The sequence below is a fragment of the Octodon degus genome, unplaced genomic scaffold (assembly GCF_000260255.1).
Source record: "Octodon degus isolate 3935 unplaced genomic scaffold, OctDeg1.0 scaffold00026, whole genome shotgun sequence".
NCBI classification, from domain to species: domain Eukaryota; kingdom Metazoa; phylum Chordata; class Mammalia; order Rodentia; family Octodontidae; genus Octodon; species Octodon degus.
The window spans coordinates 1,627,916-1,642,719 of NW_004524602.1; the positions used below are offsets into that span (position 1 = coordinate 1,627,916).

Genomic DNA, 14,804 nt, shown 5'->3' on the forward strand with positions numbered 1-14,804 from the left:
CGGTTCAATCCCCCAGCACCACATGCCAGCCAGCCCCGCCCCCTGGTGGGCTGAGCTGGCCACACACACACAAAATAAATAAATAAATAAATAAAATTTAAAAAAAATTTAAATGCTGTGTAATGTATAAATATATGGAACATGACATGATACTCCATTAGTAAGTACAACTTTTATATTTTTGTGTATCAGTTAAATAAAGAATAGAGGATAAACTTCATAATGATACCACATTATTTCACTGGGAAAAATAACAATCATAAACATGTAGGTCCTTAATGATATAGCCTCAGCTGGCATGGTGATACACATCTGTAATCCCAGCACTCTGAGAATCTGAGACAGGAGGATTGCATGTTTGAATTTAGCAAGTTGGTGAAAATTTGTCTCTAGATAAAACAAAAAAGAGCCTGTAAATATTAACAAAAATTAAGAAAACTTGAAAAACACAAATCTTCAAATATAGTGAGAAATATGAAACGTATCACTCGGTTACTAATATGTACCAGGCAGACAAAATATCAGTATAAACAGTAAAGGTCCATGCTGCATAATAAATGACTATTGATTGACTTGTACAGAAAACGCATATTGGAAATTGCAATCAACAGCCTCCCGCCATAGATACACATATGAGGGAGAACTCTTTCAAATGAGGTTTGGATAGTAGGAGTCTGAGGTCTGGCCACTTTAGCAGAACAAATAACAGAGAGAAAATGTCAGTTTTCACACCCCTTGTACATTCATGTTCTAATTCCACTCTCCTATTAAATGAAGGCCCAATAAGAGTTTGTTTAATGAGGGCACATGGGATATCTCTCACTTCAAATATGAGTAAGATTTTAGAGGCCAGAAGTCATATTCTGGAGAGCACTCAAAGGTCTACCTTGTTATTCTCAATTACAAAATAGAATGCATGTCCCCCAGATCGGATAGAGCCAGGTGAAAGCAGGATCTATGGCAGAAAGTAGGTAAAGACACAGCCACAGAGCTAGAAGACAAAAGTGAATTGCTAGAGAGAACTCCTGAGATAGAGTGTGGATAACATCTGAGGATTTTCAGGGGGCTTCTAGGCGTTCTAGGTCTTTCTGGACTGTGTTCCTTTGTGTTTTTGAGTTAGTTCATTGATGGTGGAAGCTTCTGCTCTATTCTATTTTTGCATGAAGAATATTTAGCCACTGTGATTTAAATGTTTTGTACCTTTCAAATTCATGCTGAAAGTTAATTCCTGATGTGAGGGAGTGCTAGAGGTCTGGCCTACTGGAGGTGACTGGGTCCTGCAGCTCTGCCAGGGGATTAGGTCCATTTACAAAAAAGCTGGCCAAGGCAGTCACACCTTTTGCCCTTCTTTCCCTCCCAACATGTGGTAATCCAGCATCCCTCCCATTTGGAGGATGTAGCAACTAGGTGCTGCCTGGAAGTAGAGAACAATCCTTACTGGATACCAATACTGCTGGCCCCTTGACTTTGGAGTTCTCCATCTCCAGGACTGTGAAAATACATTTCTGTTCTTTACGTGTCATCCAGTACTAGGTATTGTGTTACAATTTCACCAGTGGGCTAGGATACTGCCTTTAAAAGTATATACTGCATGTGATTAACATGTACAATGAATATTTAATTTTTTAAAAGACACATTGCCATTAATCCCCCCACACACACCTTTGAGCACACTTATCCCATCATTCATATGACTTTCTGAAGCAATTCTGAAAGGCTTTTCTTATGAGTGTCTTTGCAAGGTGTGATCAAAAATACAGCCAATGCTGCTGCTGAGTGCTATTCCGTAGAAAGGGAGGCTTGTAAAACCATGACGGTGTGTCTTTATCCACCTTGTTCACCAGATAGGATACCTGTGGCTTCTGGCTCTTTCTCAAATCCTAAGTGACCATGAAAAGGAAATGTTTTTAGTTGGTTGTAGACATGAGGACAGCTATAACAGTCCTCAGACAGCTATAACAGCAACTAATGAAACTTGTGCAAGAGGATTTCTAAAACTGCTTCAGAAAGTAGCAAGAATGATGGGATGAGTTTGTTCAAAGCAAAGAGGAGTATTCTGAGGGGAAAACAGCAATGTGTCTTTTACTTTAGTAATTTTTCAAATTTTAAATATTGACTGTGGTTTTTTTAAAAAAAAATCTTTTATTTATGTATTTGGTCCAGGGTCTCACTATGCAGCTCGGACTGGTAGTGATCCTTCAGTCTCAGCCTCCCCAGCCCTGAGTTACAGGTGCACACCACCATGTCCAGTTTCAGTGGCCTGCAGGGCGCACCTGGGTTCTAGGGCCAGTGCACCGTGAGGTCCCTGGGATCAAACTTGGGTTCTTGCACTTGCCAGGCAGGTGCTTAGACTGTCACTTCACTCTAGATTTTCAGCATGTAATGTATACTGTGTACAGGAAAAACTCTGGGAAGTTATACATTATAACTGTTAATAGCAGTTATTCATGAGAATGAGATTTGTGGGTTTTTTATTTGTACACACTGATTTTCTTTTAAAAAACAAAGTAGGTAGGCATTATTTCTGTAACTCCTTTGTTTCTACACTACATCATAATATAAATCTTCTATTTTTATATATTAACTAGCCTCAAAAGCCTGAGTCTGATCCCTAATCAAAAAACAAAGTCACACCATCCTGTGAAGGAGTCACACAATGAGCTTCTGTGTTTTCTCATTTGTCATCAGATGGTCACAAAGGGCTAAAATGCATGGTGTGACCAGAAAGCAACATCTGAGTTTCCTTCCTACAAACACTCCGAACTTATAAACTCCACAATGTGGCCTGCCTTTCAAAGTCATTCCACTTCCATCAGTTTTGGATTTCATCTCACAAAACTGTCCTCGGAGTTGGACTGGTAATGTCAAAAGTAAATCAATTCATTCTATTGCATGGAAATTCCTTTCTAAATCACAGCCTTACTCCTCCTCCTGCTCTTTCTGTCATTACTAACTTTAGCTAAATTCCATCTCCTTGTTTCTATCTTTTATTTTTACTGCTAATATGTTTGGCTAAGACTTTAAGAGCTAGCCTTGGAAGCCCTAGAGAAAAACCTGTGGAAAAGAGTTCTGAAGTTTAATAAAGACTTAGGCATGGGGAGGAGTCCAGGGAAGGGCTGGACAGCTTGAATGTGAGGCCCAAAGGCAAGGGGACCCTACAATTTACTGCCACACTCTGGGAAACCTATGACTGCCTAAGGACTAATGATCATGTCTGGAGGTATAGACACCACATTATAGGTCCAGGGAGCAAGTCAGGGCTCTGACTAATATCTGTGCACTTGGGCTGCCTTTAGAGCAAGAGATGTACCCATAAAACTGGCCAAAGGCCATAAATGTGAATTGCTGGAAATTGAGGATAGCTTCTATCTGAGGACAGAGGTAGGCAAATGCCACTACGTAAGCCCCGAAGCCCAGATACATGTTTACCTTAGAGAATATTAGTAACATTGAATTTAGTGGAAGTACTTCTAATAAATTATTGGGATTATATAATGCTTACACACTTTTGTAGAGTGCTTAGAACTCCTGTCTAGAAATTACAACATTCCCACCTACCTATATATTATCTGGCATTCTCTAAACACCACCATAACCCTAGAATTCTCACATCTCCTTCTCCCCTCAAAAGGCTGACAAAAGATTAAACAGCCCACGAAGTCCCCCTAATTGCTTGATCATTCAGTCCAAGTTGTCTACCCATTCACTGCCCTGTCTCTGTTCCTTTGGTATTTCCCATCTGTGTAAAAACTCCAAATGCATTAAGTTGTTTATTGTGCCAAATCCTTTTCATTCTGGTAGAAAAGGCCTTTAACACAAGTGTTCACACCATATATTAAGTATTGCTGTGTTTTTGAAACCATTGTTCTCTGTAAAACACATTTTACCAAACTCAAAAAGCAATACCTTTACAAATTCCTTCTTTAAATATTTTAAAACTAAGTCAAGTACCAACAGTACTTTCTTCTAAAGGAATGTCAGTATGGCTGAATTTGTACAAAAAATTACTGAACTCTTATCAGTAAAGGCACTTAGACAAATAACATAGTTCCTATTCTCCAGGCTCCCAGAATCTTGCAGTAAAGCCAACAAGCAGTCCTAGCAAACTTCAAAGCCTTGGCAGGGAACACACAGAACACATGATGGAACAGAGAGACCTAAGTCATCAGCAGTGTTAGGCACCAGGGAGTTAGTAAAGGCCTCCTCCAAGAAAAACGTGCTAAGTATGATTTCCTAGAGAAAAAGAAAAAGAATTTGAGCCCCTCCTTTCTGAGTTTACCTTACAAAGAGTATTTAATATACTAATAAAAGATAGGCTTTTATTATTCTATTTTTACAGAGTTTTTTAAAAACATCTGCCATTGGTGCAAGATTTATAGGGATAAGCTATGGAGATCAAAGATTGAAGCCCTATGCCTCTGATTCCAAATTTGCCAGTGTTCTTCCCTCTGCACCATGCTGTTTCCCACCAGGCAGAAGGACACGCTCCTAATAGCTTTTAGTGTTGTCTGGTGCCAACTATATAGAGTTCAAGCGCAGAAAAGCTTATATAAGATAAAACAAAAACATAACTACTTTTGGCACAAGTGTTTTCTGGGATTTAAAGGGCCTTTGGGATGTTGGGGAGTTTCAGAGATGGATATCCACACTCAAAAATTCACTGAACTGTATGCTTAATATTTGTGCACTTTATAGTATATAAATTAAACTTCAGCAAAAACCAAATTTGTCATGTACTTTTATAGGTCAAGAAAATTGATTCCAGGGGCCAGGGAGATAGCTCAATAGAATAAGCACTTCCCTGACAAGCATAAGGGCCTGAGTTCAATCCCTGAGAGGAAGGGAGGGAAGGAGGGAGGGACGGAGGGAGGGAGGAAGGGAGGGAGGGAGGGAGGGAGGGAGAGAGAGAGAGAGAGAGAGAGAGAGAATTTATTCTGGGGGCATTTACTTATTTGAGATGCTTGTTTTTCTCTAAGCAGAATAGATCAATCACAGGTAATGACAGCTCAGTCTTTTCTCTCTCGAACATGGGATTTATTGCTGTCTACTTCCAAACTATCCTCTCTAAAATTGTTGTGAATTTAAGAGGTTAACAGTTGCTTAGAGACTTCAGGGATCTTCAAGTTTTTGAAATGTTCCTTTTGAAACTCTGATGAAGTCAAAGCTTCTGCCTAGAAATGTTGAGAGGTAAAAACTGTTGCATAGGATTTGGCAAGAACACACCACTGAACCCCCTGCAGAGCCCCACTAGGAGACCAAAGATCTAAATCAATATCCCCTGAGCTAAACCAATACTCTGCCTACAGATGAAAAACAAAGCAAAGCAAAGCAAAACAAAACATAAACAAAAAAACAGGTCCAGAGAGAAAGAACAGCCCATGTAGTATTAAAGGAATACAGAACCCAGGCTTTCTATCGCTTCTCAGCCTTTTGACTAAGATCAAGTGCAGAACCCAAGCTTTCTGTTTTTCAAACTTTTGTGCTGTCTCCATTGCCTCTTTGGATACCATTCGATTCCCTTTGCCCCAAGCCTCTATCTATGGAACCCTGGAGTTTAGAATATCTTCTATAAGGGGCCAGGGAGATGGCTTGTTAGAATAAACGCTTGCCTGGCAAATACAAGGGCCTGAGTTCAATCCCCAGTTCTGCAAAAGAAATAAAAATAAAAATAGGGGGCTTGCCCCGTAACCCAGTTCTTTAAGTGGCTGCTTCAACAAAGCAGTCAGGCTCAGGTTGCTGTGGTTTGATCCCCACAACTCAAGCCACCCAAACCTGCCCTGAAGGTGTTCGGAGCAAAAAAAAAAAAAAAAAATTCTCTAATACTCTGTATTTTAACACTTACAGTTGTACTCACAGCAGAAGCTAGCCCAAGTTTACCTCTTACCTAGCAAAGAACAACACACTCCTTTTGTTCTAGCTACTCAGGAGACTGAGGCAGGAGGATCACAAGAGCTCATAAGTTCCACACCAGCCTAGGCAACACAGTGGGTCCTCATGTTACCATCAGTTATGATATGTCAACTCAACTGGTTAGGAAACACCTAGCAGATTAGTGGAGCACAGTTCTGGATTTGTCTATGGATGATTGACATGTAGTCCACAAATTGAGGAGGGAAGACCCAATGTGAACGAGGGTGGCACCAAATAATAGGCTTGTAGCCTGGATGGAAAGAAGGGGGTAGGAAGAGAAGTACAATCTACTGAAGAGCTTTAGTCGTCTTGGGCAAGTGAGGCATATGCTGCTGCTGCTGTTGTGTTGGAAATGGGTTTCCAGGTGCCTTCAGCTTCCAATGCAGATGTGCATCTACAACCCTCCAGAGAGCTTCCAGATCTTGAACTGGTGCTGCATCCTTGATCCTTTTTATTCTGTGGCTTCCAGCTTTATGGTTCAGCAGCTCCTGACTCCTCTGGCTGTCCAGCACACAGATGGCCATGTGAACTTGTACCTCTGACCCTATAAGCTACCTAATGCATCCCCTTACATAATTCTACATCTGTTTTCAGTGGACTCTGCTCCCCAGAAACCTAGAGAGCCCTAGCTAATATACCCTTCTCAGAAAACAAACTAAGAATTTTAGTGATGAATAATAGATACAAAGTTGAGTTCCTTATGTTAGATGGGTAATTTATCATTTTTTTAAAGACTACATCAAAACCAAAAACTAAAGTTAAAAGTAAAATCTCCCAATGTCGCTCTTCTGCTTCAGTCCGCCATGGAGTGCATGCTCTAGCCTCCTACCCTAACCATGTCTTCTCACAAGACTTTCAGCATTAAATGATTCCTGGCCAAGAAGAAAAAGCAGAATCGTCCCATTCCTCAGTGGATTTGTATGAAGATATGTAATAAAATCAGGTACAACTCCAAGAGGAGACACTGGAGCAGGACCAAGCTAGGACTGTAAGGAGTTTCACGTGAGCTACAACACATTTACCCTGTGGGAGGTCACAAGACGATGTCTCTTTTAATCATGGTCAAGACAATACTGAATAAAGTTTTAAAAATAACCATTGCCTAGACAGTAGAATATTCTTAATCAGGAATCTTACTTTTTTCTGTGATTAGTACTATTGAATCAATAAATTTTTGAAACTTTAAAAAAAATGACCCAATGTTGCAGGCTTTTCTTTCCCTTCCATTTCCTTTCTGTTTGGTTTAATGAAATCAGTTCTGAAATACTGCCTGTATGTACATTCTGAAATCTAAAACTGTTCTGCACTGGTATTTGTAGGACTGAATACACTTTGTTCTGCAAAACTTTTAATAGTTTCTCTGACCATCACTATACAATTCCAACCAGACCCAGGGTATTTGTGCAGTTTGTGCCCACTCAGTTTTTCAGTTTAGAAAAGGATTCTTGCTTCCAATCCAGAGGCTGTGGGAAGTAAAAGAAGACCCAGAAAGCCTTTTCTTGTGTGTGAAAAGATCTGATCCCAAATAGAACAATCAGTAAAGAAAAGATTCAAGCTGCTGCCTACAAATTTCTCTGAGCTTCTGTGCTCCAGGGGAGGTGGAAAAATTACAGAGATTTGTAATACATATTTTCTGTCTTTAAAGGTTACACTAGTCACTTGCTAAGTTATCCTTCCAGATATGTGCTTGCTTTCCTACCCACATGAATGAAAGATTCACCTATTAAACACTTAGCCACATGTCAGTTACTATTTGAAACACATTACTTTAGTTTTCACAACTCTTTAAGATGGTCTTACTATGCCCATTTTATTTTCATTATTTTTTTCCATATGGAGAATTGAACCCAGAACCTTCACATTGAATGAACTACAGCCTCACCCTATTTTTATTTTTTAAATTTTGAGATAAAAAGTCTCACTAAATCTCTAAACAGCATAGGCTGTGTTTGAACTTTTTCCCCCAAACCTGTGATTCTCTCTTCCTCAGCCTCCCAGAATGCTAGGAATACACCCTGCCAAGTTACTATGTGTATATTATACACGAACAAATAGGTTTTTCAGGGGCAGAGTAATTTGGTCAAGGTCATGTAACTTGTAGCTCAAGAAACGGAACATCAGATACTCATTTTCCTGGGTTTTTATTTACTGCTGTGGAAAAATAAATAAGCAGAGATATAGTGAAGACTGAAAAGTGGGATACCCTTGGGTTCTTCAAGTCAAGATTTTTCGACGTATACGGTATTGTCTTGTTTCCATCAAATTCTCCATCTGCAGTTTCTCTTATTGAGGAAGCTAGGAGGCAGCTAGCAAAGCTGACTAGGAAAAGCAAGACAAGGGGTCTGTGAGGGGGAGGGCCCCTCCGCCTTCCCTTTCTGCGACTCACCCACCTCCCCGGCCCCAGCTGGCTGCCGCGCTCCTCTCCCTCGCGCAGGCCCGCCCCCAGCACCTCTAGGCCCAATCAGAGGAGCTCCATGGCGCCCCGCCCTCTCTACGTAGGCATATAAACTTGGGCCTGGGGCTCACGTCTTGCAGTTCTGTCCCGACTGGGCCGGGTTCGCGTTTACGTCTCAGTTGCATATTCTTGCGACGTCGCCCCTGCGGCCCCGTACCCTCTCCCGCGCCTCTTGGTGCCCGCCCGCCTGCAGAGCCTCCGGGGCCGGTTTTGCCTCACTCCCGCGTGTCCCGGCCCCTTGGAGGCAGAGCGATGCGGCTGGGCCCGGGGCCTGTGGCACTGGGGCTGCTGCTGCTGCTGCTGTGTGCCGCGGCGGCCCGCGCCGGCCAGGCCGAGGAGCTGCACCGCGCGCCGGGCGAGCACCGCGCCGAATACGACCGCGAGGCGCTGCTGGGCGGCCAGGTGGGCCGGGCCGGGGCTTTGTCCGGACAAAGGGGCGGCGGCGAGGCCTGCGGGGAGCCGACAATGGGGTCGGGCGGGCGCCCAGGACCCGGGCTTGCGGAGCCGGAGGACCGATAGGGCCCTGAGCCGGATGCCCCCCTACCTCAGTGCAAGGTTCCGGGGGTAGAGAGGGAGGCGTGGGTCACCCCGAGATCCTCGGCCAGGGTGGCCGCTCATCCTAGCGTCCCCACCATTGTGCCCCGCTGCTGGTAACGCTTGGTCCTCTTGTGTGTCCCTCCCCCAAAGGAAGACGTCGACGAGTACGTTAAACTTGACCACGAAGAGCAGCAGAAAAGACTGCGGTCCATCATAAAGAAAATTGATTCGGACTCCGATGGCTTTCTCACTGAAAGTAAGGACCGCCCTCAAGACCAGCAAAGGAGAGATCCCTTTGTAGGAGACAGGAACATTGAAACAGGGGTGTCGGTTCCATGTGGATTCCACACTTAGAGGTGCAGTGACAGTAAGTTTTATACCTGGAAGGGATGTACGTGACCATGTACACCAGTGCCGTATCCAGCAGTACATAAATGGATCTGCTGGTTGTACCTGGAGACTTCCTCACAGCAATATTCACTTTAGAGTTCTAGGCCTCAAAACCCTCTTAAGGCATTAAAAGACTTATTGCTGCTTTGACATGCACTTCATTAGAATTTTCAAAATTTTCTTCTTTTCTAAACAAAAAGAAAAAGACCTGTTGCATGTGAATTGTGTTTATTACAACAAAATAGTAAAGTGTGAGGTTGTTAGGGGCCTTAGAAACATGTCGCCCACATCTTTAAAGAAACTGAAGTTTGAAGGAATGCCTTTTAAAAATATATACAGGAGAGGGCCTGTCCATTAGCTCAGTTTTAAGTGCCTGCTTAAGCAAAGCAGTCAGGCTCAGGATTCTGTGGTTTACCAGACCTGCCCATAAGGCATTCTGAGCAGGTCCAAAAAAAAAACCTTCTGAAAAATATATACAAGAAAACAATATGTGGTAAAGCTAGGCCTCAAACTCAGGTATACTGCTCTTAATTCAGTTCTTAATGTCTATTCTTGATTCAATTTGCAATATCTTCAGTTTACAAAAACAAAAATACCCTGAGTGCTCTTCGGTAAGTTCTCCAGTCAGAAAATTCACAGACTATTAAAATAATGTTCTGAATAAATTGCCCTGCCACTATCTCATTTAATTGAAGTGATGAACCATATCAGTATTCCAAGTTGATCTTAAGAAAACTTTAGGTTACTCCTGTGACTGTAAGTTAGCTCTTAGGCTATAGTTCATTTAAATGTTGCTCAACATCCAGGGAATGGTGTATTGGAGAGAGAATTGCAAAACTGGTGAGTGTGGATGTGTTGTCAATGATGCCCTCAGGAATATTAGGTTTTGTTCCTTCTACCTAAAGCAAACAAACCTCTGAGCTCTCCTGCAGTGTGAGAATAGGTCTGTGTTTAGTTACAAATTCACACAGATCAAGCTGACTTGGATAACTGGGTAGTACTTGTCAGAGCCTAGATAGGTCCAAATATTTAGTACTAGTAAATTTAAAAAAAAAAAATTCCAAAAGGAATTTAGCCCAAGTCTTAATTCTACAGAGTAGAAAACCAAATGTCTGAGAAGGCAGACTCTCTCCATATGGCAAAGCTAAAATATGAAGCCATGTTTCTGATCCCAGTTCCATTCTATTTTTTGTGCCACACAGTATAATCTCTTTAAATAAATAAGAAGACAGACTTGTGCTGCCTAAGGAAACTTGCATTCTACCGGGAGACCTTTAACATAATTTTGCTAATTCGCATGTTGGTGAGGATGGTGGCACATGCCTATAGTCCCAGCTACTTGGGCAGCTGAGGTAGGAGGATCACTTGAACCCAGAAGAGTTTGAGACCAGCCTGCCTAACATAGTAAGATCCCATCTCCAATAAACAAAAAAAATGAAGTAGTCTTTTTTTTTTTTTTTTTTTTTGGTGGACCTGGGGATTGAATTTAGGCTCTTACGCTTGCCAGGGAAGCACTTATTCCACTGAACCATCTCCCCGGCCCCAGAGATTCTTAATAGTGAGTAAAAATCAGTAGAAGGTATTAAGCTTTGAAGCAAAACAGGTTTGAATCTGAGGCCTTATTTCTGAACCTCCAGTTCTTCAACTGTGAAATCAGTGATAGGATTAGAGATAGCGTACAGGATCTGATATATAGCAGTAGTTCAAAATGTTGTTGCATAGTAATTATCATTCTGCCTTGATTTAAGAGTTGGAGAGAAATTGTTTTGCATTTCTAGTCACCTGATCTCTACCAAACCAGTAAGAGAACTGCCAATCTTAAGACAAACAGCTGTTGCAATAAGGGTATATCATAGCTGTCACCTATTTGTCAGAATTTCCTCCATATATTTTATGTCATGTTCAAAAGGAATGTACTGTAACAGTGATTGTCCAAGTTCAAAAACTTGAGTACCTCTTCACAATTTAAGTTGTTTATTTACTATTATTTCCCTTTATGTATTTTTGTTCAATTCACATGAAAAAAATTATTTTGGTGATAGGGTCTTTCCAACTATTTCAGGCTAGTCTTGAGTTCACTATGTAGTCCCTGGTGGTCTCACACTTGTGTGCTGAGATTATAGGCAGGCACCACATACCTATAATAATTTCATTAAAAATTTATTTTAAATGAAAGCATTATATGCCTTTCGTAAATGAGAAAGTTTTTTATGCACATTAAAATAGGTATTTACTCATGGTATGTTTCCTAAGAGGTCTGTATTTAACAAAGGTTGTCTACAATTTTTTAGATAACATATTTAAAAAGCAAAGTGATCTTTTAGCCAGTTGGTAATTGATTCAGTGAATAATTAGAGGTAGGTACTTTGTAGGGAATACAAATATATAGAAAACAGACCCGAACTCTGCACTTATGGCACTCCCATTAGTTCAGATCACGTATTACAATGGTCCTATAATCCGCAGAGCTCTTCCCACTCCTGAGTCCATCAGTACTATTGTACTAGCTCTCACTGTGTCCAAACATGAAAGCTTTTTCTGCCTCTCTCCCTCCCTCCATCCCTTCCTTTCCTCCTTTCAGATGGTTTAGAAACTATCACCCCAGTGTCAGAGTCATTGCCAACATTCACTGTGTTCTGGGAAACCCTCTCATAGGTGAACTCAGCCAGTGGATTCAGAATTCTTTTAAGCATTATGCCATGCAAGAAGCAAAGCAGCAGTTTGTTGAATATGACAAAAACAGTGATGGCACTGTGACCTGGGATGAGTACAACATTCAGATGTATGACCGTGTGATCGACTTTGATGAGAACACAGCTCTGGATGATGCGGAGGAGGAGTCGTTCCGGCAGGTGAGTTCATGCACCACTTGCTTCTTGATAACATCTGTTGCATTTCCTCCTCGAGTGTGGGAGTACAGAGGCCCAAGGGCCAGCACAGGTTGTCTTGTTCTGTAGCAGTCACCTGTGTCAGTTGTATCACTTATTTGGGCCCATTTCCAGAGCTGCTTTCTTATATCTATTTTGAATATGTACCTGAGTATTTTATTTTTAACATCACTGAATAGTTTTATGTTTTATTACAAAGAAGGCATATTGGTCCATTCCTATTTTAAGACAGCTTTATATATAGTGACACACTTGTTAAAACCATTTAATTGTGGTAAAATGTGCATAATAAAGTTACCATTTTAAACATTTTTAAGCTTACAGTTCAGCATACTGTTAAGTACATTTACCTTGTTCTGCAGCTAATCTCAGAATCTTTTCATCTTGCAAGACTGAACTCTGTGCTCATTATGCCCATTAAACAATAACTCCCTGATCCCAGCCCCAACCCTGCCTGGCAACCATATGTTATTTTCCATCTGAATTTGACTGCGACAGGTAGCCTCCACCAGTGTAGTATTTGCTTTTGTCACCCACTTGTTGCATTTAGTGTAATGTCCTCAAGACTCATCCACGTAAAGACAGGTAAGAATTTCCTGCTTAGAAAGATCACGCATGTCTAAAAAAGTCAAGTAACATTCTTTTTTTAAAATTTTATTGTTTTTCCATAAATTTATTGAGAAACAAATAGCAATGAGACAGTTTCAAACCAAACTGGTAAGATAGTTTCAATAATTAACACATTGTATCAAGTAACATTCTAATGTGTGTATTTGTCACTTTTGTTTATCTACTCATTAGTGAGTGGACACTTAAATTGCTTCAACCTTTCAATTCTCATCAATGAGGCTGCATTGGTTGAGGTATGCACATCTTTTAGATCCTACTTTGAATTCTTTTGGATGCATACCTATGTAGGGTTATTATTATTATTATTATTATTTTATATTAGGACAGGGTGTACAGCGTGTATGGTACCTCACTGCATAGATCAGACTCATAGTGATCCTCCTGTTTACAGCCTCCCAAGTGCTGGGATTGCAGGTGTACACCTGCCACCATGCCCAGTCTCAATTGCGATCTCAGTGTGCCCCAGGGGCAGGCACACTGGGCAGGCCAGCATGGCAGGCCCAGGAATCGAGCTCCCAGCCCCTATGTCTGCCTAAGTAGGTGCTTTAATCCACTGAGCTATTTGGCCGGCCCTACAAACCTATATAGGATTGTTGGGTCACCTTAGTGCTATTTTACTCTTTTTGTTATTGTCGTTTTGGCAGAACTGGGGATTGAACTCAGGCCCTTGCGCTTGCCAGGAAAGTGGTTATTCTACTGAGCTATCTCCCCGGCCCTGCTTTTTTCCATAGCACTATAATATTTTTTTTTAAATTGTTTATTTATTTTTATTTATTACATTTATTTATTGTGTGTGTGTGTGTGGCCAGCTCAGCCCACAAGGGGGCGGGGCTGGCTGGCATGTGGTGCTGGGGGATCGAACCGCGGTCCCTGTGCTTTGCCAAGCTTGTTTCAAGTAGGTGCTTTAGACCACTGAGCCATCTCTCCAGCCCCAGCACTATAATATTTAAAATAACTAATTTTTGAAGATTCACTATCACTGTGACTTTTGTTGTATTTTATGTAATTGTTGTAATATAGGCTTGAACAGATGAGGAAGACAATTTTTATCTAGGAACCAGTAGTAACCTTTAAAGACTTTTAGGAAGTCTATTGAACTAAAAGTATATCAATACAAATAATTGTACGAGCTTGATAAATAGCTATATCAAAGGTAATTTTATTTTCTTATTTTTTTTAAAAGGATTAACTTACTTTATTCACCTATATGTTTGGCAAATTTTCTTTGTAGATGCTACGAATGACACAGTATGTTTTAATAGAATTTCTTATCATTCTGCTGACATGGAAATTATATCACAAGTCTAGGATCTGCAGGGTTTTTTCTTTTTTCTTTTTTATTTTATTTATTTATTTTTTTTGCGGAACCGGGGATTGAACTCAGGCCCTTGCGCTTGCCCGGGAAGCACTTATTCCACTGAGCCATCTCCCCGGCCCCTGCAGGGTTTTTTCAAAGCTGCACATTTTGAATGATATTTACTCTTTCTCTGAGCTTAGTAGTTACTTATTTTAGTAATCTGTAATGTATTGCTCTAAGTGTCTTTTTCATTCTAGAAAGGTCAGGAGATATCAGGAACTGTGTTTTCTTCTGTTTCCATTGTAAGGCGCACGCTAATTACCTCCCCAATTGAAGCGTGCTACCTTTTCATTATCACAGATGCAAATCTCACCTCCACATCTGCACCACTGCACTCCCTCTGCTTTTCAAACCTCAGAGTTATCACTGATTTTTTAAAAATATTTTTTCCATTAATTTTATTGAGAAACAAGTAGCAATGATACAGTTTCAAACCAAATTGGTAGGACAGTTCCAATAATTAACACATTGCATACATTCTTCCTAGTGGTTATTTGCTGTACAAGATGCAGACATGATATACTATTTACAAACACCATTAGAACAAATCGCTCTATTCATTAAGAGAATGTAACTATATATCTCCTAACCATTTTGAATACACAGATACAAAATGGACATTTATCTGTATCCCCTT

The 14,804-nt window shown here is 40.9% G+C and overlaps 1 protein-coding gene across 1 annotated transcript in view; it reads left to right on the forward strand.

The window, feature by feature from the left end:
- The first annotated feature begins 8,432 nt into the window (after window positions 1-8,432).
- Rcn2 (reticulocalbin 2) overlaps window positions 8,433-14,804 on the forward strand; it is an 18,779-nt gene continuing 12,407 nt past the window's right edge. The window contains exons 1-3 of the mRNA XM_023712552.1: window positions 8,433-8,767; window positions 9,053-9,158; window positions 11,948-12,144. Of these exons, the coding sequence (XP_023568320.1) occupies window positions 8,618-8,767; window positions 9,053-9,158; window positions 11,948-12,144 (453 nt within the window). The 5' untranslated portion in view covers window positions 8,433-8,617. The remainder of the gene's footprint in view (window positions 8,768-9,052; window positions 9,159-11,947; window positions 12,145-14,804) is intronic.